Here is a 25,457-nt window from a genome sequence, read left to right as displayed (position 1 = left end):
GCATGCTATATTTAAAACATTAAACACAGGATAAAGAAGCTACAACAGAAAAAGATCAAGTTACTGATAAACAAAGACTATTTAGAATAACACTGGATTATCTGACAGAAACCCTTAAAGCCGGAGGGGTCAGAAAAGATTCCAAGCTGTAAAAGAACACAGTCAACCCAGACTATTATACTCAGCAAAACTATCCCTGAAAATTGGGGGAGAAATAAAAACTTTCCATGCAAAGGATAGATAGAAGAAATTTACTACTACTAAGTCAGCTCTGTCAGGGGGAGGGGGACAAAAGGAATGCTTCAGACTGAAGAGAAGGCTAAACACAGCCAAGAGGTCACAGAAATGAAATAAACAATACCATGGCAGGGAATCCAACAAGATATGAGAAAATCCCACAAAACTAACAAAATGATAGCAATTGGTTTATTTTTAAAAGAACTATGAATGTCAGTTGTCTCAATTCCCTAACAAAAAGACAGATTAAAAGATTGGGTTAGAAAACAGGACCTATTTTTTTCTGCCTCTAAGAAACATGCCTCACACAAAAATAGACATCACCTTAGAGTAAAAAGATGTTTTTTTTAAAAAGTATTCAAAACAAAAAGAAACTAAAATGCAAACACATTCTAATGTCTGATAAAACTTCAAACCAAAAGAGGTAAGGAGGGTGTGATGGTTTGTGTATGCTTGGCCCAGGGAGTGGCACTATTAGGATATGTGACCTTGTTGGAATAGATGTGTCACTGTGGGCGTGGGCTTTAAGACCCTTGTCCTAGCTGCCTAGAAGCCAGTCTTCTGTTTGCCTTCGGAACAACTCTCAGCCCCTGTGCTGTGCCTGCCTGGGTGCTGCCATGCTCCTCCCTAGATGATAAAGGACTGAACCTCTGAACCTATAAGCTAGCCCCAATTAAATGTTGTCCTTGTAAGAGTTGCCTTGGTCATGGTGTCTGTTCACAGTACTAAAACCCAAACTAAGGCAGAGTAATTCTTCACTCTCCTCAAAGGAAAAAAAAACTCTACCAATAGTATACTACAATAGTAAACGCATGTACACCAAACACAGGGGCACACAATTTCATAAAAGAACCACTGGTAGATCTAAAAATCACTACAACACAATAGTAGTGGGTGATTTCAATACTCCATTTTTAGCAATAGACAACTTTTTGAATAAGGAATGTACCCCCGTAGCCTCCAGTGCTTGAACATTTGTTTCCCAGTTGGTGACACTGTTTCGTGCGGAGGTTTGGTTGGGGTATTTGTGTGCAGGACTTTGTCTGACACACTCTTACTTGTTGTATGTTGCTCACATGGAGAAGGGTTTGCAGTCTTTCTCTGACAACTGGCTTCTTCCTTATGTTATTCTCTATGCTGCTGTCTTCAGTACCTACTCACTCATCACAATGCCTCAGTTTGACTTGTTGAGCTGAATTTCTGCTTAGGCAGTAGCGGGACTCAGCCCCAGAGCACAGGGCCCTAGCTCAGAATAGTTTCCATGCAGCCCGTGACCGTCTTCTCTGTGTGCTGAGTGTCAAGAAATAATTTGGTAGATTGAAGTATAAATGGACAAATTTTATAAATACTGTCAAAATACTGTAAATGAAAACTCCTGAAAGAAAACTGTCTGTAGACACTGATTAGAATATCAATACTGTGAAGAGATTGGAATGTTACACACAGGCCTAGAGGCTGATTACCTTATCTTGGGCTAGATTTAGCCAGCCATCCTGGCCACTTCTGTGGTATAATTAACATCTTGTGACTAATACACAAATGCTTTTGGAATCCATTAGCTTAGCAGATGCAGAGGCTCTCATCAACAACCCCAAAAGCTAAGAATGCCATAAGAAAGCATTTTAGATGTAGAGCAAAGCCCCTCCTCGCTGTAACTGCTCAAGTGCACCCACCGATCCATTATAACTTGCCTCAGCTTATGAATTTTGGCTCTGTAAAACGACAAAACTTCACGAAACTGCTTCCATGCTAGAACATGGAACGGAGGGTGACCTAAATCTCTGTTCCAGGCCGTGCTCACTCGGGTTGCTCAAGAACAAACCAGCCCTTACTTCCTTTAAGACGAGAGCTGTGGGGGTTGGAGAGATGGCTCAGCAGTTAAGAGCACTGGCTGCTCTTTCAGAGGTCCCCGAGTTCAATTCCCAGCAACCACATGGGTTCACAGCTATCTGTAAGGGGATCTGGTGCCATCTTCTGGTGAGTCTGAAGAGTGACAGTGTGCTCATGTACAGTAAACAAATCCTAGAAAGAAAAGTCAGGTGATCCATATACACCTCTAATCTGTACTCTTTATATTGGACCGCTTTCGGTCTTGCATTATAGATTACTCCCTTAGTTCATCTGAGGTTCTTTATATATTAAGGAAAGTATATAGTTGCATTAGCTGTTTTCCTATTGCTATGATAAAACACCATGACCAAGGCAGCTTACAGAAGAAAGTGTTTGTGTGGGGCTTCTGGTTCCAGAGTAAGAGCCCTTCATGGTAGAGAATCATGGCAGCAGGTAGCAGAGGGATGACAAGAATAGTTGAGAGTTCACATCTTGAATAGGAAGCAGGAAGCAGAGAGAGCTAAGTGGGATTGCACTGGCCTTGGAAATCTCAAAGCCCACCCCAGTGACATGCCTCCTCCAGCAAGATCTCACCTTCTAAGCCTCCTCACACCACACTGGCAACCAGGAACCAAACCTTCAAAGGTCAGACTTTGGGACAACATCTCATTCAAACCATCACAGTAATTATATATTTAGAATCAAATTTTGAAAGCCTTATTCATACTTTGCTCTTCATTTTTGTCCATGTTTGTTTGATGTAAACCAACATGGTAAAAGTTTGCTTGAACTCATAGACACTGAGGTAGCCAGCACAGGAGCAGTACGCATCTGCACCGGGTCCTTTGCATGTATAGCATGGTTTCGAGTTTAGTGTCTTTATAAGACTCCTGAGGGTGTGAATGAGTGGGTCTCTGGTTTTTGTGTCTTCTCTTGGGCTCTTTTCCTTCAGTTTGTTTGTTTTATCTGATCCCAACCTGTTGGTTTTGTCTGGTTTTATTATTACCCTTTGGACGCCATTTTTGTTGTTTGTTTGTTGTTTTGTTTTGTTTTGTTTTTCTGATGAGAGACAACAAGAAGGTGGATCTGGATAGGAGGAGAGGTAGGGAGGAAGTAGGGGTGGAGAGGGGGTGGGAGAAGCAGGGGAAACTGCTGGGAACCACCTTCCCTGGAGAGGATTGAAATGAGATACAGTCCAGCTAGGTGCAGCTTTAAAGACTGATGGTATCCAGATGTTCTAGCTCTCTAACTATACTAAATACTTGTAGATAGCTTCCCAAAGGTCCTAGATTTTTTCTTGCTCTTTTGAGGGTTAAAAACTACTGGCTTGGGCAATTAACACCTACAGTCTAACAGCTGCAGAAGTAAAGTAGCCTTTTTTCTATCTCCAGAGAAATTAGAGGGCTCTAACATCAGCCTGCTAGTTGAAGTCACAAGGAAAAAAGACACTTTGAAAAGTGATTTTAGCAATTATTTCTACATAAAAGTTTCCTATGAAAGCTCTTTAATAAAAGGGGGGGAAGGGCTTGTAAGAAAAGGGTGAAAAGGAGTCTAAGACAAAGGGGATAAGCAGGCTCTGAGAAAAGCAGGATAAGGAGAGAATCGCTAAGAAGGGGGAGATAATGCTAAGAAACACATCGCTCTCCTCTCTTGTCCTCAGCACTTAGACATCTTTCAGAATACACGATCATAGGGTAAAAAGTACATCACAAGTCTACACATAAATTCAAATCATAAATCGAATAAGAAATTTACAACACAGAATGTTCACATGCATATCCACTAGGAATAATTATCTGGCTAAACATCCATCACCTGTCACAGCTCCACAGGTTCACTGAGAGTTAAAAGCCACAACTAAGTTATTAGTGAAGCTTTGTATAGATAAACCCAGTCAATATTTTATCTTCTGTCCTAGCACCTATAATACATCATTAGTTCCCTTTTATAACCTTTGATTAATGGTTTTTCAACCTCTTGGAATGTGCTCTGAGTAGTAGAATGCCTGCCTACAGTCTCAGAAGCAATTAACTCATGACACTAAAGACTGGCAGAGTTCCCATTGCAGTTTTCACTATCAGAAAGGATTAAATATCAGTGTTATTATTAAAGGAGCTTAATAAATGCTATAAGTTTACGAATTCTTATAGGATCATCATTAAGGATTAAGAAATTATCTATTTGTCTATATAGCATCACTACAAGACAGTACACCTTTGCTGTTCTGCAGAGATCTGCTCAAAGGGGTGGGCTAATACATAGAGATTGTTATATTTGTTTAATAATAACAGGAAAAGTATATTAATAGCAGGGATCTTTCCTAAATGAATTTCTCATGGGCCTTGCCTATTGGATCTCTGTTGTAGTTTTTTTTTTCTTTTTTTTTTTTTTTCAGAGCTGGGGACCGAACCCAGGGCCTTGCGCTTGCTAGGCAAGCGCTCTATCACTGAGCCAAATCCCCAACCCTGTAGATTTTTAATCCAAGGTAGAGTCATCTCAGGAAGATCACCTGCTAGTTATTAGCTTCTCCTATGACAGCTCCTGACAGGAAATCAGCATATATTAAGTGAGAAAAAAATCTATTTTCAACAGGAGACAAAAAATAATATCCAATGCTCTGATAGCTTTTGTTTTTGTTGTTGTAGAAATGTAGGTCCAAGGAAAAAGACAAAGCTGTAGAAATAACTGGAAGAACTTACACAACAATTTTCCCATGATTTTTGTAGTGCTTTTAAAACCAAGTGCAGTTTTTCTAACTTTTTCAATAGAAATTGATGTCAAGTCCATGAGTGGCTTGGCAGCCTTCCAGCATCTATGATACTTGGCTGACCTTGGGAGCTCCACACTTTCTCAGCTGTGGCACGTGGGTCTCATGCAACCAGGACAATCTACAGGGGAGGGGAAATACACAGTGAAAGAACCCTGTCATGGTTTTAGAAGCCCCTCAACTAACATAGCTGAGGAAAAATAGCTTTAGCGTATAAGAATCACAAACAACAATTTGGAAAAGTAACCATTAATCCCACTGGGCAAGAATAAGACAACTACCACAATTTTTGAGCCAAATTCAAAGCAGGCCATGTTAAGTACTAGCACGAGGATGGACACATCGTCCATGGTTGGGACTCCCAGAGAATGGCCAAGACATATGTTAACCCCGTGCTTATAAAGGCAAACCCCACAAGGCTCCATAAGTCTCACGTGCGTCCAATCAGGGGCAAGCATGCACCTGATGTACTTCTGAGTATGTATCTCCCAGCTACTTGGGACCAAGCACATCCTGTGCAGTAGGGGCAACCAACCTTGTTTACAAAAGTGAAAGTCGAACAACAGCCGCCAGCATTCCAGGACGTTATCTGTTCAAGTGCAGCACATGGGTCCCAGGCATTTGTGTTTTATAGGTCCCCTAAGCACAGCAATTAGAGCTAAAAACATAATGTTAGCCCTCACATAATACTAATAGGAAAGTAAAATCTATTTCATTCTTAAGGCAGTGTCTCATGTAGCCTATGCTGGCCACAGACTCCCTTTGTGGCATTTGCACTAACCATCTGGCTTGATCTGACCAGGCTTCTCTGTTGGATCTGACTCTCTCTCCATCCTCCTCCTGCTTTGATAGGATCCATTCATCTGTCTTCTGTGATGCATCTGGCTGCCTTTGCACAGCCCGATTGTTCCCTTCACACAGGTCTCTGTAATTTTTATGTTAGTGCCAATGTGTTGCTGTTTCTCCCCAGATAACTTTTTCTTAAGAAGAGCGCACATTTATCCAAAAGATCTAGGAATCTGACACTTCAACCAAAATTTCAGTTATATACTGTGACTTTTAGTCACTGTGATACATTAAATTTCAGAGGCAATTTGTGACTCAAAAGCTAAGATTCCCATGTCAGTATGTGTATTTCACGGGATAAACTGCTAATGGTGAACGAAGTATTACAGATTTTCCAGGTCTGTAAAGTATATGTATGGCATTGAGACTATAGGAAGCTACACATGCATGTGTGAATGTGTTTTTGTCCATTTAAGCCTTATTTGATATTGAGCGTCAAAAATGAAAAAAGATCTGTCTTATTCAGGGTTTTACTGCTGTGAACAGACACCATGACCAAGGCAACTCTTACGAGGACAACATTTAATTGGGGCTGGCTTACAGGTTCAGAGGTTCAGTCTATTATCATCCAGGTGGGAGTATGGCAGCACCCAGGCAGGCGTGGTGCAGGAGGAACTGAGAGTTCTACATCTTCATCTGAAGGCTGCTAGCAGAATACTGACGTTCAGGTAGCTAGGACTAGGGTATTAAAGCCCACACCGGCAGTGACACACCTAGTCCAACAAGGCCATACCTTCTAATAGTGCTACTCCCTCGGCCAAGCCTATACAAACCATCACAGGATCCAACATTTCTTTTCCAGAGAGCCTAACCCTATCTCTTGAATTGAGTTAAAATAAGGAACCACGCCTGGGTTTTGTCAAACAGTGATCAACTACCTATGAGCATGTTTTCTTCTTTCAAACATTAACGTGATCAACTATGTCAGTGACTTCACAAAAGTAAACCAACCTTACATTTCTACAATAAAACTTACCTTTTTATATATCATTGTGTGTTTTAGTTAATACTTATAAGAGATTTTCTATTAATACCCGCAGCGACATTTGACTATCAACGTGTGTGAAGTACATGGTTTTTTTTTTTTATTGATTTTGGCATTAATGTTATCTTCACTTCATAGAAGGAACTCTAAAATTTTCCATCTTTTGTGCTCTAGAAGAAATTAATAGCATTGCAGTGAGCCATTGTTTATTACACATGGAGTTTCTTTTAGCTAGAGAAGGTGAGCTTTTTAATCCATTGGGGTGGAGGTAAAGAGGGGCTCAGAATGGAAGGATTGATCTTTGATCATATAGTCTCGTTCCCCTGCACTGATGGTTTGTTTAGATCTTGTCTCTTTTCCAGCATCTATTTTAGTGAAGAGTATTTTCTTATAAAATCCATTTCATTTCTAGTTTGTTCAAAGTTGTGCAAAAATTAGCTTCTTGGTAATTTATTGTTTTTATATATGATTTTCCTACTATTAAAATATTATGTCAAGACCAGTATGGTTGTGTACACATTCAGTCCTAACCCTTAGGAGGCAGAGGCAGGCTCTCAAACTCTGAATTTGAAGCCAGCCCGGTCTACATAGTGAGTTCCAGGACAGTCAGGGGTACATAGTGAGACACTGTCTTAAAAAGGAAAAAAAAAGTTATGTGAGATTTTTTTCTCTTTATTTCTTACTTATTTGGGAGCCGTGTTCACTTTTTTGTTATTTTTAAAATATATCTTATATTCATGTTAAGTACAAGGTAGAAAAAATTTCTCCCCAGCCCAGAAAACAGTGTGTGGCTTATTTTAAAAAAATTGGACTCTTCACACCTGAAACAGCATAAAAGTAAACAACTGAATTAAAACCTGAGGAAATATTAACCACAAGTAACTGTGAGAAAATATTAACCTCTATAAATAGAGTTCTTACAACTCTGTAGGGGAAAATGGTATCCAGCCACACAGAGCAAGCCAATGGCAAGTATTCCCAGTGAAGGTTTGAAACTATTTGTTGACTCTACTGATAAAGGTTTAAACTTATCCAATATAAGATATTCTTCCTTCCATTCATAATCATCTTTCTGAAGGAAGGAATTCATTACTGGTGAACTACAGAGGAATGGGTTCTCTTGTGCTGGCCAATGGACCAGATAACTAGGAACCTTTTTGAAAATACACAAGCAAGCCAGTTTGTATCCAGAGCTTCTAAAAGTTCAAAACTTTCAAGAAAACATCTTAGATTTTAAAGACAGGTTCAGGCAGAGAGCTTACTCTGTCCGTGAGGATGAGCTAGAACTCCCTATCCCCACCCCCACCCCCATTTATTTCTGATTATGTTCTTAGGTATTTTCTTAGTTCCTGGGTTTATTTGTCCTTTGGTATTAGTTTTCTGGGTTCAATTATTTATTTCTCTTTACCTTTATTTTCCTTCTGCATTCATGTTTACTTTTTATATCTTATTTATTTTGGTTTTTGAGGGACAGCTTCAACATATTGCTCAGGTTGGTTTGGAACTCACTGTCTAGTCTGTCCTCTAACTTAGCACAATCCTTCTGCTTCAGCTTCTTCAGCTCTGGGATTGCAAATATACGCCACTATGCCCCATTTCTTTCAGCACTTGTAACCATTCAACTGGCTGTTTCACTTACGTGCTTCCTCCTCCCCACCCCCAATATGAGCCCTGCCCCAGTTGAATTAAATACGTAGGGATAGTTTTTACTGTGTCTTTCTTTCCCTGATATTCTGCCACGCAGTTCCCACTACCCCTCTTTCTTGATGTTTAGTGAAAACGCTTGCATTTCGAGTGGTGGTTTGAAAGGCTCTGTATTTTCCTGTCATACTGGAGCCCAGCCCCTCACAGTTCACCCCACCCCCAGGCACATGGTCCAATCAGCCAACCGGAGCCTTTGAGACACCCAGTTCTATGATTGGCTCTTGCGGAGACGCCCACTTGCTCTTTGGAGGGCGGCCGACAGGGAACAAGAGGCTTGCGCAGGGAGGAACGCTTTCACGAGTTAGCCAAGCAGTTTTTGGCGGCCAACAAGGCAGTGCGGAGATGGCGGCGGCGGCTCTGTTGGCTGCGGTGGACAGGAACCAGTTGCGGCGGGTCCCGATCCTGCTGCTGCAGCCGAGGTGACTCGTGGGGGCAACGGGCCTGTGTACAGATTGCCGATCTATGCGGGGGCGCTGGGTCACGTGAGCAGCCCTTTACGTGTCTGTGTGTAGTTTAGGTAGGCGCTATCCCTCTTCACCTTTTTGGCTCTTCCTACAGACCCAGCCGCCTGGTCTGGTTTCTGCTCTGAGCTTGAGGGGCTAGGCGTCCGGAATGCTGCTGCAACCGAAGATGGCATACATACATAGCTAGAGGCTTGCACTAGGACCCCCTTCCCAAAGTCTCTGTCAGCTCAGCTCCCCCGTTTTGAGTGCAGTTCAGAGAAGGATTCCTAGAGATCTTTCCCATTGCTGGGAAGAATCAAATTAATGAGAGGTGAGTTTGGTCGAACGCTCTTGTTCACAAGTTTGAACAAAGCTGACAGATGAGTACCCCGGATCCTTTTGGAGATGAAGCTCCGCACTTTGGGTACAGTGAAAACCCCGAGTCGTGTAGGTAGATTGCTTCATCATAACCATCATCTCCCCGCATTCTGAAAGATGTGCTGGCCCAAGGGCAAGAGCTGCTGGCAGAAGGTTGGGTCCACATTAGCTGCTCACTACACCTGTAACCTTGGCCGAGTTACTTAATATCTGTGCTTCGGTTTCTTCTCCTAGGAGAAGGTGATGCTTGTATCTAACCGAGATGATATTAAGACAATACTAGTCGTTTGTCAAGATCAACACGTGGATAAAAATTTAATCACATATGGTCCATTCAACCATATGTGGTTGAATCTGGTCGGTGCCCCAGATTTTGGTGAATACTAAAATATAGGTCTTCACACTATATTTTAAATAAGAAAGATGGTAAAAGTCATATTACTGTTGTTTTCCTTCTTGTGAATTTCCTTAGGTTCTTAAGAATATCACAGACTCATTCTCTTGTCTCTCAAAGCATTCTGCTGTTTTTAAAATTAAAACTCTTACCAGCATGAGAATTTTAATTTTTTTTTTTTGCCAGCCATCATTCCTCCAATACCTCAGAGAAAAGAATTCAGAATAGTAAGGTTCCACGCATGAGAATAGAGACGGTCTTAATCAGTGGATTATCTCCTGGCAGGCAATTGACTCATCTTGTTTAAATGTTTTGAGATGTAGCAAAAAGAACTTGGAAAAATGGGATAGAGAAATGGGAGCATTGTCAAGATAGAGAACTGCAATTAAGGGGTGTGTCTGTCTGTGTCACTTAGTCTTCAGTCTTTACTAGCTGAAAAAGCTTTAGGCTGTCTGTCGGTGATCCCAGGTTGAATACATGCAAGGCCGACATTTCATAGGCATGGCTGCTGGAAAGACCTAATATCCTAACTTACCTGAAGAGGTCAAAGGGAAAGCCATGCTCCAAGCTGGAAAATTCCTTCAAAAGATCAGGAAAGTTAAGTCTTCCTCCTTGAAGAGTAAGACTGAGAACCGGGCTGTATTGGAAAGATTTGGGAGCACCATTCTCTGGGGAAGCCATCTGAAAAGCTCTCATGCCAAAGATGTATGTTTTCCCAGTAGGCTCCAGGATGACAGCATCCAATGACGTGTGCCTCCCGGGATGACAAGTGTATGTGTTCCTCACATGACCCTTGTGTCCTGCTGGTTGCACAGTCACATGTAAAGGGTGTATGCATACTGTTGCAGTCATCTAATATCTAGTGTATCCTGTGACCTTTGTGCTTTGTGAAGGAACTAAACTTATCAGTCTACATATGACCATGGCTTTGTTGGGGAAAATTGTATACTTTAAAACCGGGAAGTGTCTTCAGGATTTACCTCTTACAAAATGGGAGCTAGATGACCTAGCCAAGGTAGACGAGCACCTGAGCTTTTTAATCGTCTCTCTGGCCAGATGCCAGCTTCAGATATTAAACAAGGTAGGTGACTCATCCAAAGACGTGAACAGAGAGGGAAACTTGTCAGAACTCAACATCTCAGGCTCTGTTTACGTTTTCTTTCCACAGAGAGTCTTACTAAATCAGTAATTGCTAATGGGCTTAAGGTTGACCTTCCACCATATCTGGACTTGTTTATAAGTTTTGAAAGAGCAGCCGCCGATCTCGTATGTTGTGGTGAATTATAATTCTGTTTGGGTTTATATTGTAGGGAATGGCCTTGGAAGCACAGAACCGTGAAATATGGAACAACCCCAGGTACCAGCACAGTTCCCTTAGCTTTGCATGAGAATGTGAACCAGGAAAAAGAAATGTTTAACCTCTAATGTGTGCACAGTAGAACTAGCACTCACAAACCTTCATACTTTTGTATTTTCACAATAACTTTCTTACTCATGCTCAGTCCCCAGCTTTGCTCTCTGTGTCAAATCCTCTGTGTGAATTTTGATGTATGATGACAGAGAACATCTAAAAATGTTTGAGACAGGGTCCCTCTACACAGCCCTGGCTGTCCTGGAACTCACTGTGTAGATCAGGCAGGCCTGGAACCCACAGAGATCCACCTGCCTCTGCCTCCCAGGTACCAGGGGTAAAGGCATGCAACGCCGTGCCTGGTGAGGGCCTTTATACTAATGTAATTTCTGCCTTTTAATAAAAGCACTGTTATTTTCTTGAAGTGGAATTTTACAAGAAATTCAGAGATAAATTGATACAACTAATTATAACGGAATAAACTCTGGTTGAGTGGATACGACGCCTACTTATTCTAGATCGCAGCAGCCTCAAGGGCCCGTCACGGTGCTTGGAATATTTAGATCGTGTGGGAAAACATTTCATGTTATAGGAAACCTTATTATTTAAGAGAAACCTGATTTTAAGCTCTCAGCGTTTAGCTCACGTGCGATGATGAAACTATTCATCATATTTTTTTTTAGATCGGACATTTTTTTTGCCATGGTTGAAACAAAAATGGCAAACCTCTTAGGCATTCAGAATTAAGTATAAATCATCAGGTGGGAGTGCAGGCAATAGTGTAAGGAGTGTTGCCCACCATTCGATATTATTCCCTTATAAAATTACATAGGTGGTTATCTTATGGATGAACCGTGAGTTTGTGAACAGCATGTGATCAGTACAAATGACTTTTTCAGACATAAAATGGAAAGAACTATGCAGAGTGGTTGGCAAAAGAAGGCCCCTGTGGACATATTTGAAATGCCTGTACTAACTAGGTTTAGGTTAATAAAGGTGGGAAGGAATTCTCACGCTTCAAGAAAGAGTGTAAGGAAGCATTGGGAACACACCTGACTTGACTGAATAATGGCTGGCACCTCCAGAGAAAAGATAATCTTAACTTGCCCAGAGTTTGGGAGCTGGGAAAAGAGTGTCTGTGCAAAGAAGCCATGGTTTGATTCTCTGATGTTAAGTTGACAAGGAGACTTCCATGTGGAAATTGACATTAGAGAGATAGAAACATCAATGAGCTGAGAGTGCAGATGCTATCGACATCTTGGGGATGGCATCGCACAGCCGCAGTGGGGCGTTTCCATGGCATGACAAGAGAGAAAGACTGAGAGAACCAAGTCGTGTCTCCTTCGCATTGCACTTCTTGACTTAAATGTCCTACCTTTTCCATATGAAGGTCATACAGTCTATATGTTTTTTAAGATTTATGTATCTTTTACGGAGTAACTCGAGTTTGCATTAACAAAGCTATCATGAACATTAGTGAGTAGAAAAGAAATCCACTATCTAATAATAAAATGGTAATTTTAGCCATTCATATGCAGTTCTATTAAAACAAACCCTTATGCGCTAACTAATAACATATTTTTAACTTCTTATTTCCCAGTAACATTTGGGTCTATTCCTCATGATTTTTAACAGGAGGAAGCATCACCAAGGTCCTCATTGCAAACAGAGGAGAAATTGCCTGCAGGGTGATACGAACAGCCAGAAAAATGGGTGTACAATCTGTGGCTGTTTACAGCGAGGCCGACAGGAATTCCATGCATGTAGATATGGTATGTTGTCAAAAGCCAGAACAAAATCTTGTTAGTGACTGTGTGTATTTGCTTGTATCCAGTTGTATGCAGCTCTTTGGATTATATTTATTTTTATTTTGTACATTGGTGTCCTGCCTGTGTGCATGATTATAGACAACTGTGATCTGCCTTGTAGGCCAGTGCTCTTAACCACTGAGTCATCTCTCCAGACATAATCATGATTAAGTTTAGTTGTAGAAGTTGTGTTTTTTATTATTTTATTTGTATATTTATTTGGTTTTGTTGTTGTCGCTTTGGCTTTCTGTTCGTTTGTTTGAGACAGGGTTTCCCTGTGTAGCCCTGACTGCCCTAGAACTCCCTCTGTAGATAACACTGGCCTTGAACTCACAGAGATCTGCCCCCCAAATGCTGGGCTCAAAGGCGTGCACCACCACTGCCCAGCTCAGTTTAGTTCTTGATGGTAACAGCTGATGCTCGAAACCGTGAACAAGGTTCATGTAGGTGGGTTCCAGCTACTCAGTAAGCACTCCTCTTGGGGACACTTTTAAGACGTAACACCAGTTGAACCAGACAGCATGGTCAGTCACCTGATTTATAGGCCAGGTACTTGATCTCCTCGGGGACTGCTTCACTCCAGGTCCCTGACATCCAAGGACAAAACGACCAAGACACTTGTTAACAGTGGTCAACTACTGGCTTGAGCTGCTGCCTTAGACAAGTCACTTGATGTTTCTGAACTTTAGCTCGTCAGGAAAATCCCAGCTAAAAACACCATCTCCTTTGTTCCGCTGCTGACTCTTCAGGCCTAGCACAGGACTGCACGTACCAGTTCGAGTTCCCGGACCAGCTTAAGTTCGGCTGCCTTTCTGGCCTCGACACCTTCTCCTTTCTCCATTTGTTCTCTGGACCCCCACCCACCTGTATTAATTCAGCCATAATTGTGGAAGTTCAGCTGTCAAGACTTGATCCTCCTCTTTCTTCTCCCTGAAGTCGTTCATTCTAGATCACCTTCCCCTTTAAGGGAAATCCCCAGGTTTCTCTTTTGCAGCTCAGACTTCCTTTTGACACCCCACATGCTTCCCTCCCCAGCTGACAACACCACCTCTACTTGTAGGAATAATGACGCAGAGATCTGGGTATCTTTAACGCCTCCCTTCCTCTTCCAACTTTACACGTCATCCTCCCTCATTTACAGCACACTCCGAGTTACTTCTGCCGCCCAGACCCTCCTGCCCACTTCCTCCTGCCCTCTCCTCCCTGCACCCAAAGTCTGGTCACTCGCTGTCTTGTCTTGACTAGGGTGTGCGGCAGCCTGGTGAGCCTTCTAACTGTCTCCTCCTGCTCCGCTCTAATGATCTGTTTCTTGCATTTCAGCCAGACAAGTTCTGAGCCACAGCCGGTTCATACGGTGTAATTGCTTTAAACCTTGTATCTAACTCTTCCAGTCAGGGGTACTTCAAGAAACAGATAATACTCGGTGTTGGTAAAATTGGGTAGAATTGCTGTGTTGATGCAGATGTTAGTGAAACCCAAGTACTGATGAACCAGGAGCTATTAAAATGTACACATTCTTTTTTCTTAAAGATTTGTTTGTTTGTTTTTATTTATTTATTTATTTATTTATTTATTTATTTATTTATTTATTTTGAGGACACAATTGCTGTCTTTGGATAAACCAGAAGAGGGCATCAGATCTTATTACAGACGGTTGTGAGCCACCACGTGGTTGCTAAGAACTCAGGACCTCTGGAAGAGCAGTCAGTGCTCTTAACCACTGAGCCATCTCTCCAACTTAAACGTACACATTCTTAACCCTGCCCTGCAAACATTCTCTTAGGTCTGTGGCCCCAACATAGGCTCAGATACGAATGCGTACAGGCACGTAAAGACTCTTGTCAGCGTTGCCCGTGTCCAGTGCCATGCCACTACAACTCACATTAAGCGAAGAGGCTTGTGATTAAACGAGCCGTGGCACCTCCATTCTGTACAGCTATTCTACACAGTGAGCCACGTTTATGTGAACAAATAAAAATAAAGTGTCCTAAGCTGATTATAGTGGAAACGTGCCTGGGGGAACTGTAACGCAGAAAGGGCGCTGCCCAAGGTCAGTTTGCCATTGTGTTATTGTCCATGTTTCTCGGAGTGAGAACAGACCTGTGTTTTGTGAAGTTAAAAGTTAAAATATAGTATTTTTGGTGTTTTTCTGCCTCATTTCCCCCCCCCCCCAAAACTCATATTGAGTTCTATTAGGAAAGAAAAAATTCAAATGTTTTTTACTTCCCAGATGCCTCATGAAATCTGTGTTATCACTGGTCCCCTGACCTCTGGCTTGCTGTGGCCCAGCCACATGGGCTGTCCTTGTTTGCTTACACAGACCAGGCTCCTGACCATCTGGATCTTCACATGTGTTGTGTTCTCTGCATGGAAGCTCTCCGATCCAATCCCTTCCTGGGTCCACTTTTTCCATCCACCCCTAGACAAAGTCCTTACCAACCTGGAGGAACCTGCCTTGACTGCCCTGCTAGCTCACCCTGGCCACCTGCTGACCAGAGCCAGTCCTTCCATCACCTTCACAGTCCCCCCTCCCTTAGGGCCTTTGTCACGGCTTCCATTTGTGTGTAAATGCTAATGGCTGCCTTCCCTCTGTGCAGAACACTTCCCAGATCGAAGCCTGGCACTCAGTAGGCATTCTGCACGTGTATGTAAATGAGTGAATGCATGACTTGTACTTAGGCTGCTTCAAGGGATGCCTCGGTCAGATGAGAAATTTAAAGGATAGGGTAGGCTGATTCACAATTGTGAGAGATTCTATAAACTTTGTAACATTTTCCTGCTGTGTATTTCTCTTCATGTATTTTGTATCTGTTTTCAAGTAATGACTTTTGGCATTAGATACATTTAAGATCATAATCAAGTGTGATTGAATCTGGAATGCAGTTTATTTGGGAAATCGAGGTTTGACTCTCCTTATGTGCAAGGTTGAGTCCTAAACTGCCTGCTTCTGCTTCATTTTTAAATTTTTCACGCCATTAGCATTGCCCAGCATTCTATATTTAATAGTAAGTAAGGCTGATGTGGTTCTGTATAGAATACAAACTAACCACGCCTTCCTTTACAGGCAGACGAGGCGTATTCCATTGGCCCTGCGCCATCTCAGCAGAGCTACCTCGCAATGGAGAAAATCATCCAAGTGGCCAAGAGCTCTGCAGCACAGGTGAGACGTGCAGAAAACTTCACAATACGAAGCAAATCAATCTTCCATAGTTTATGCAAACTTACTTCTTTATAGACATTTTCTCTCTTTAGCTAGTTTTTACATCTGATTATTGAGTTATCCTTGTAAGCTGTATTCATTTCTTCTCCTTAGCTTTCTTACTGTGTCCTCTGCACTTGAACTCTTTTGGGAAGCAAGAGGAGGGAGAATCTAAACTATAAATTAGAGTTAAGAGAGTTGAGCTCTTCTTGGAACCTCAAATGTTAGAGGTCAGGCTAGTTTTACACAAAAACAATAGTTAACAAATCCCTCTTTCCAGGGTGCAGTCCTTTTCTTTCTTTAATAAAGATGTTGTTTTGCTGCTGAGCCTGTCAACCTGAGTTCAGTTCCTGAGAGCTGACAACTGACTCCTCCCAATTGTCTCCTGACGTCCACATGCTCACCCCACAAAACACACACACACACACACACACACACACGCACACACACGCACACACACGCACACACACGCACACACACATGGAGTAAAAGATGTAGTAACAACTATTTAATAGCCATCACTATCTTTTAACCCAAAATATGTCTTAAGATAAAAAGGGAAAGATATTTTAATTGTTTTTTGAATTTAACTTATAATAATAGCCACTCCTCGATTTAAAAGTTCAGTTATTAAAAATTTTGAAAATTGGGGCTGGAGAGATGGCTCAGCGGTTAAGAGCACTGACTGCTCTTCCAGAGGTCCTGAGTTCAAACCCCATCAACCACATGGTGGCTCACAGCCGTCTGTAATGAGATCTGATGCCCTCTTCTGGGGTGTCTGAAGACAGCTGCATATATATATATATGTATATATATATATATATATATATATGTATATATATATGTGTGTGTGTATATATATAATAAGTTGTTTTAGCTTTTTTAAAGTTTTATAAAAAGATTAAAAATGTAATATATATAATAAGTTTTCTAGAGATTACAATATTACTCATTAATTCTACTTTAAAATTTTATTATATGTGTATATTTTTTGCATGTATGTGTATGTGTGTGTTTGCATTTATGTGTATGGATGTTTACATATATGTGTGTATATGTGTTTTGTGTGTATATATATGTGTTTTGTGTGTATATATATGTGTTTTGTGTGTATAGTGTGTGCGTGTGTGTGTGTGTGTGTGTGTGTGTGTGTGTGTGTGCTTGTGTAGGGCTAAGAGCTCATGAGAACAACTTTGAGGAGTCAGTTTTCTCCTTCTACCTTCTGATGGCTTCCAGGAATCAAGCTCAAGCTGCCAGGCTTTCTGTAGAAACTTTACCCACTTTATATCTTACTGCCCTGTTAATTGTACTTCTAGGTTTATATCAAATAATTTATACCAGGGGCTCATCCTTGTATACCATAGTTCATAGTCACATTGTTTATAGAAGATTAAAAGTAGAAACAACTCACATGCCTGTGAATGAACTAGTGGATGAACAAATGTAGGAAGTATGTAGAGTGAAATATTGGCCTTACAATAGATGAAATTCTATACAGGTTGCCTCAGGGATGACCTTTGAAATCATGCAATGTTAAATAAGCCAATTGTAGACACTCGGGTATACAATTCCATAGACAGACATTTACACATGCAAATTCATAGCAAGGGAAACAGTAGGTGCCTGGCCATAGGGAGTAGGTCTAGGATGGTGACGATGCTTTGCAGACAGAGGCTGATGGCAGGAGGAGGCTGCCCCAGCTGCTGAGACGGGGGCCTTGAGCTTTCCTGTGTATGACTACAATAAAAGGACCAAGGCTGAGGATGGAACTCCACAGTAGACAACTTGCCTTCGTACATGTGAGGCCTGGGTTTGATGTGAAGAAAGAAAACGGAGATTTTTCTGTTGTAAAACAGGCTTCAAAACTTCAACACGAATGTTCTAGTCATCTCTTCAGGAGGAACTTATAACAGAGACCTTGTTGTCTTGTCAGCCATGTCTGGAGAGGTCTCAGAAGGCAGCTTTGCCAGCTGAGAGCTAGTGAGTAAGTTCCTTGTGCTCTCTCTCCTGTAGGCCATCCATCCAGGATATGGTTTTCTTTCAGAAAATATGGAGTTTGCTGAACTTTGTAAGCAAGAAGGAATTATTTTTATAGGTCCTCCTTCAACTGCAATTAGAGACATGGGTATAAAGAGGTAAGTGTCAGAAGAAATTGAATTCGTTTATTACTACAGGGAATTTTAAAATCAAATTAGATGCATTATTATTGGTGTGTTTCTGCAAGCCAAGTGCAGGGGCATTCCTCCTTTGCATGGGTCCTACATGTGGGACTAAACTCAAATAGTCAGGGCACGCACTTTATCCACGAAGCCATATTACCAGCTCCATTAATAGAGGCATTTCAAACTGTACTCTTTGGTTGGCATTCTTCCAAAATATAAGGAAATTCCACTGGATTTTGGAAAATATAGACATAATTGCATTGTAATTGCAAGATGCACATTAGTTGTCTGGGGTTAGAAGACGGCTGGCGGGATAAGCTACCACAATGAAGTGAGAGCAAGTATGGAACAAGGACTTTTCAGTGTGTGTGTTAACATTGGTTCCTGGCGCAAGCCCTGTCTTTACCTGCGGTGTGACGGTTTCTTTAAAGAGTTGTGGTTTGTAGATTTTAATTGGGTCATCTTGGAATTTTTCCTCTAAAGCACATCCAAGTCCATCATGGCTGCCGCTGGAGTACCTGTTGTGGAAGGTTACCATGGCAACGACCAATCTGATGAGTGCCTGAAAGAGCATGCAGGGAAAATCGGGTATCCTGTGATGATCAAAGCCATCCGTGGTGGAGGAGGAAAAGTGAGGCCCTGGGTACCTGCCCCTGTCATTTCTGGCTAGAGGTCTGTATTCACGTTGTGGTAACAATCCTTTCTTTCTTAGGGCATGAGGATCATTAGGTCAGAAAAAGAATTCCAAGAGCAGCTAGAATCAGCCCGGAGGGAGGCAAAGAAGTCTTTCAACGATGACGCAATGCTGATCGAGAAGTTCGTGGACACGCCAAGGTGGACTGCTGGTTGGGTGTTTGGCTTTGTTGTCTGTTTTCGTTTGTGTGTTTGTTTTTGTTGGGCTATAAGCAATGCATGCATATTCTGTTAGCTATGATGTTGTAATTCTATGGAAGTTCTTGAAGTCCCCCAGTTCTACCTCTGTAGTATGGACAGTGTGCTTGCTCCTAAACATGTTCTTCTGTGTTAATAGAAAACGCACGCATACGCACATAAGAAACAAACTATGTCCAAAAGAACAGTGGACAGAACCAGTTATAACATAATGATGGTATGCAGTGGTATTATACCCCAGGCATCTTTCTGTATCAGTAAAAAATAACTCTCTTAGTACCTTTGTTCAAGGTAAAGTGATCCTGTGACATTGATGCCCCAAAACATGCTTGTTACTGGTGAAAGTCAGGGTTTTCTTCCAGTATAAATAAGTTCTTCTAAGAATCAGCTATGTGCTCTAAGCGCTAATCAAAGGACTCAGAAAAGCAAAGCTTGTGAGTTAACTAGAGTTGATTATGAAGACTTTTCTCATCATTTCGTGGTATTTTAACAAGTTGTAACCCTCCTCGCCAGCACTTACCATGTGCCAGGCTCTATGTCTCTCGTAGGCTAGGTAATCTTATTGTCGTTGTCATTTTAACACAATCCCCCATACGTGTAATCCTACCTTCAGTCTGTGCGTCAGGGCACTAGGCAATGGAGCGACTGTGCTGTCTGTGGTCACCCATGGTTGAGAAGCTGGAATTTGAGTGCAGACAGGTTGACTTCAGAGTTCACATTCGAGACCATCGCACTGGGGTGCATCTCTAGACGCCACCATAGAAGGATCATAAAGATTCCTAGCCTTTTCTGTTTTTTAAAATAAAATAATGATAAAATTACCTATACCGTAGGTTTTTGTATGTGAATATAACCTTTAAATCAAGTGGAAAGAACAGTTCATTTCTGGAATATGGGTAGAAAGTTTTTCGCTTGCAAGCAATGAACTAGAAGTACTGAGTTCTTTCCTTAAAACAAAGTCCAAGAAGGACCTCTCTTTTTAATATTATCTTCTCTTTTAAGAGGGCCTGAGTTGGTTTTGCCTTTGGTTTACACCTTATGAAAGGTAGAACTGGTGGCTGGAGAGATGGCTCAGCAGGAAAGAGGACTTGATACTCCTGCAGATGACCTAGGTTTAATTCCCAGCGGCCACATGGCAGCTCACAACCATCTGTAACTCAGATTACAGAGGATCCAGTGATCTCTCCTGGTTTCTGTGGGCCTGGCATCAACACGCATGTGGTGCATGATTATACATAGAGGCAAAACACCATACACATGACACAGACGTAAGTCTATCTTTAAAAAAAATAGAACTATACCCGAGAATGATACAATAAATGAAATTTAATTGCAGTTTGATAGTTAAAAAATAAATCAATTCAAAACAGGGTGATTATTAGGAGAGCATAGCAGATGCCACCTACTAGTGGGAGTAAGGCAGAAATGAAGAAGGTTCTAGATGTTTCCTTCTGTAATGCCTTTCAGAAGAAAACAGATGGGTCATTCAAGTCAGCGTCCTCTTACGTGAGCTCTGAAGGAGCACTTGCTGGCTGTCCCAGTGTGTGTGGCTCAAACAGCAAACAGTGATTATTGGAGGCAGGGCCGTATCCTGTAGCCGGACCACCATGCTGACCTGGAACACACTATGCAGAGACCTTGAGCTCATGACCACCCCACCCCAGCTCTGCCTCCCCAGAGCTGGCAGACACCACCACATCCAACCTGATCAAGTTAGTGTTTCTGTCCTGTAACTTCTAGTCAAAACCCTCGAATCCTTTAATAGCATAGTTACCATGGTGTTCTTATAGCCTGCTGAATAGCTACCTCCTGGAGTAGAGTTCCAGAGAACTTGTAGTCGTGCTTGCAAATCCAATTAGCATTATTGTTTATGTAAGAGACGGGGATGGGGAAGCATCTTCAAAGTATATGATGTTAGAGATAAAATGCCACATTCCTTTTTCAGATTACATTTAGCACGTATTCTAGATGGCTTGCGAACAGACATATTTTTGGTGTTTATCCCTTGACAGTCCATGCACTGCTGTACTATCCCACAGCTCATGTCTCCTTTCTAACCAGACTTAACATTGGCTGAGTTGGAACCACTGGTCAGATGCATCTATGCACTGGGCCCTTGACCTCTGCACAAGGAAAGGACACCAAGAAAGAAGAGAATGAGGGCCATCGGATGATCTCAGAGACCACAACAGAACCAGAGTCTGTACTGAGCCTCCCTTACATATTAAGTTCCAAAGGAGAGGAATTTTCTAGTTCTGAGCCTCAGAGGGCAGCTCCTGTGTACAGTTTGGACCCACATGTGACCTTCATACCTTGAAGTCACTACTGTAGTGTTTCCTTCCACAGAGCAATGAAAACGTGAGAGAGGCAAACACACTTCATATCTGATGTGTAAAGAGGTTGGATACCAATGAAAGCAGGAAAACAAACCCTCTGAATGACATTTGGATGCATCACAGAGCAGTCCACTCGGCAATGTGGACCTGCCTATGAACACAAGTTGCAGTTGAGATCGCCTTACCTGGGGTAGCTGCTGCTGAAGCCCTCAGACTTCACAGGAATTCCCACCATTGTTTGGTGACTTAAGTATCAGTCAACATGAAAGAGAGGCTCCTGTGTCATGGATGCACCCACTTTCATGGAAAATCCAAATGACCTCATGATTTGGAGAGGTGGTGGGAAAAGCGTTTAATACTCGGCCTAGAATATTCTGCTCTCTTTGAGAAGCTTATCCTCCAAGGAAACCATGCTCATGTTTTATATAGTGAGAAAGGCACCACCCAGTCTACCATTTCTGCAAAAATCCAACAGCCAGAATGGCGACAAGACCCTGGATGGAGCTAAGTGTGGAACATTTGCCTGCCATTTGCAAGCCTTTGGGTTCAACCTCAGAACTAAGAAAGCCTCTTAAAGTAACTAGGGCCTTTCGTGAGTGTTAGGTCATGAGTCTTGCCTTGTGAGTGGAATTAGTGCCCTTCTAGAAGGGCTTCAGGGAAACCATCTGCTTGTCTTTGTACCACATGAAGACACAGTAATAAGACACCATATGTGAAGAACAGGCTCTCACCACACTCAAGCTCGGGTCCATCTTGTACTTCACACCCTCCTGAGCTGTAAGACATAAACTTATGTTGTTTATAAATATCTCAGCCTAAGGTGTTTTGTAATAATAGGCAGAATGGACTAGACTGTGTCTCCAGACTCCTTGTGGTGACAGTGTGCTGCTCCGAAGGAGGTATAGTGCCAGTTTAGTTGGAGAAGTGCTTGGGAAACCCAATCAGTCAGGAGAAAACAGCAAACATGGAATGACAATACAAGAAGCAACTGAATCTATGGTGTGTGTGATGCTGACCTCCATCATTCCTGGGCTAACCTGAGGGCTCAGGTCTGTCACCTAGTACAGCATATTCTATTTCTGACAAAAAAAAAAAAAAAAAGTTACAAGGCCAGAAAAGCATGTCCTGAAGAAACAAAGTGAGCACCCCAACCAAACAGCCGTGACCGAATCTAAGCACTACCAGATAGAAAGTGTAAAGTAACTCATTAATTCATTACGGGCTTTGACCCGACAAACAGAAAATGCAGCAGAACAAATGGGAATGAGAAGCAGAGTCATGGCAAAAGCATAAAAAGAAACTGAACTCCCAACAGAACCATTTTAAAGGTACTCTGTGTTCCCTGAATAACAAAAGAAGGAGCAAAAGGAAGAAGTAATTTGAAGTAGTTATAGTCAAGGACTTTCCAAAGTCATGGTCCACAAGACCATAGGAGACAGATGACCAGCTCTCTGGATGAGTAGGTGCCCCCTCCTGTGCACGTGAAGTTTAACCTGGGAGACGTGGAATCTACGGGAGGGGAAGGCTGCTCGTTTGGATCTGAAACACTCATATTTGTGAGAAGGTTTAGTCTCCAGCTTGACATTCTTTGGAGGAAAAGCCTGGTCTGAGATATTCCAGGAGAATGTGCCGTTGGAAGAGACAACGGGGCCCACCCCTCGTTCCCTTTCTTAGCTTGGCTCTGCTATGTCCTTCCACTTAGATGAGCTGTCAAAGGCCCAGGGCAGCAGGGCCAGTTGGTTGTGGATTGAATCCCAGCAACCATGAACCACAAACAATGACAATAGTTTATCTTTTTATGATTTATTTATTTTTAATTTTTGAAAGTATAGTTTTGCCACTCCCTTTCTTCCCTCAAAACCCTCCTACATACCCTGCCTTGTTGTCTTTCAAATGCATGGCCTTTTTTTTCATAAATGTGATATTATGCATGCATATATGTATATGCATATATCTAAGTATAACCTTCTCGATCTGTACAGTGTTACTTGTATGTATCTTCTTAGAGCTGACCATGCAGCATTGGCTGACCAACTCATGTGCTCGTCCCTGGGGAAGACTGTTTCTTCTTTTCTCAGTGCTCTTTACTTGCCTATAGTTCTTTGTGTAAGGTTGAGTGGAGCCATCTGTCCTTTCTGCCATTCACTCTAGCATGCCTGTTCTTGTTCGGCTCATGTCTAGGCAGTCATTTTGGTGCAACGTCATGGGTGTAACCTCCAACATTACTAAGAGATGCAAAACCCCTGACCCTCTGGCTCTTAGGATCCCTCCACCCCTCTTGTACAATATTCCCCGAGCCATCAGAGCATGTGCGATTTATAGATGTATTGACTGGGACTAGGTTCCATGAGTCAGTGTTTGATTGGTTCTGGTTTTCCGTAGCGTCCGTCTGTTATAAAGAGATGTTTCCTTGACAAGGGGTGAGGACTCCACTATCTGTGTGTCCAGCAGATGTTTCCACTGCTGTTAGGGATTGTGCTGGCTTAGTGAGGTGGTGCCTGTAGGTTCTTCTCCAGGACCTGTGAGTTCAGTAGCCCTGGGTAGTGAGCTAGGACCAAGTAGTGTGGGAGCCTCATTTTTCTAGGCATTACATAGGTCCACTCTCAGTATGACTTATCAGAATTTGCTAGCTTTTCTTTACTCAATATTAAAGTGCCTTTTTGTTTCTGTTTATCATGATTTAATGTTAGCACACTCTTAAAATACTAATATATGTTTACTTTTAATTATTTGATTATGTCTTAACTCCTTTGTAGATGAGACAGTTTGATTTCAGTTGTCCATTGATTTTTAAAATCTAACTGTAAAAGGCCTTTTTGGTTTTTCAAGCTAGTAATTATTGACCTTCCCATGAGCTATAGTTTGTAATTAATTTTTGTAACAAATTAATCAGTCTTTGATATTTTTATTTTGTGATTAACCTATATTTCGAGTCTCCTGTATTTTCACTCTTCTTGCCTACCAGCCATTTCAGGTACATAAATTTGTTTTCTGCAGTTTATCATACAAACTTTTGGAATCTTTTAACTCAGATTTTATAAGATTGTACCCATGTTCCTAGGTTGTAATCTCCACATACAGTGCAGATAACACGTTTCTCAAAGAAAATGGTGGATCTTGGTCATTTTGGCCAATTGTTTGGGCTGATAAATGTGAAATCTCTCAACCCTGAATGAAGTATATTAACATGTGTTTCTTTTTGAAATAGGCATGTGGAAGTCCAGGTGTTTGGTGATCACCATGGCAATGCAGTGTACTTGTTTGAAAGAGACTGTAGTGTGCAGAGGCGACATCAGAAGATCATTGAGGAGGCCCCAGCGGTAAGGAAGCTAAAAGGATATTTCTGAGGTTCTCTTGAATGTATGCCCTGTTTAATCTCGTTTTCATGACTGATCTAGAAAGCTAAAGTCTCCTATCCCTAGCATCCGAATAGTAACATAATGATAAAACTTTGGTGCACAGCTGAGGATCTGTGGTTGGGAAGTAGAGTATTGTTCTGGGACCAGACACAGGTGAGTCCTGTTCCTTCTGGACAAAGTTCAAAAATGTCTACCTTGGTGCAAGTGTCTGACTAAGAATTGATATTAACAACTGGACAGTGAGGTTAGAGCACACAGTTTAAGCTATAGTTATTATCTAGTTGTTGGACATCTTCATAGAGAAGACTCTTGTTTTAACCACTGTTTCAGTGTGTTCCTAAACTATTTCAGTCATCCCCTTGTGCAGTAGTTATATTGTGGAGGAACTGTAATCACTGACATCTCCCCTTTAGTATGGTTCCCATCCCTTAGTTGGTTCAAGTTGCTAGGAGCCAGGGCTACTTATTTTTGGGTTTATGTTCCTTTGGGACTTACAATGGCCATTGGTGAGATTCATGTCTGTATTTCTGAAACATCAGGGGTTTGAGGTTCATAGTTAACCTAGTCCTTACACTGTTCAAAAGAGAATATTTTGTTTCAGAATATATTAAATATGTGAAATAGATGTCAACAACTTCAGTAAAGCTTAATTTTAAGCAGTGATTATTTAAATGCCTATGACTGTGCCTGCAGAAGCAAGATGCATCAGATTCTCCTGGGTTCCCTTACAGGTCGTGAGCTGCCTGATATGATATGGGTGATGGGAA

At 41.8% G+C, this 25,457-nt stretch overlaps 1 protein-coding gene across 5 annotated transcripts in view; it reads left to right on the top strand.

Moving 5' to 3' along the window:
* The first annotated feature begins 8,600 nt into the window (after window positions 1-8,600).
* The window catches only part of Mccc1 (methylcrotonyl-CoA carboxylase subunit 1), a 52,022-nt gene continuing 35,165 nt past the window's right edge, over window positions 8,601-25,457 (top strand). For 3 of the 5 annotated variants that reach the window (XR_005500259.2, XM_039101988.2, XM_039101989.2), the window contains exons 1-8: window positions 8,601-8,788; window positions 10,895-10,941; window positions 12,571-12,707; window positions 15,808-15,903; window positions 17,956-18,077; window positions 18,588-18,735; window positions 18,817-18,938; window positions 24,540-24,651. Coding sequence is in view for 4 of the 5 variants with exons in the window: in XM_039101988.2 (XP_038957916.1) it covers window positions 8,712-8,788; window positions 10,895-10,941; window positions 12,571-12,707; window positions 15,808-15,903; window positions 17,956-18,077; window positions 18,588-18,735; window positions 18,817-18,938; window positions 24,540-24,651 (861 nt within the window). In the remaining variant the exon portion in view is untranslated. 5 annotated transcript variants of the gene reach the window in all.

Source organism: Rattus norvegicus, chromosome 2, assembly GCF_036323735.1.
Source record: "Rattus norvegicus strain BN/NHsdMcwi chromosome 2, GRCr8, whole genome shotgun sequence".
NCBI classification, from domain to species: Eukaryota; Metazoa; Chordata; class Mammalia; order Rodentia; family Muridae; genus Rattus; species Rattus norvegicus.
This window is presented reverse-complemented; position numbering and strand designations above follow the sequence as displayed.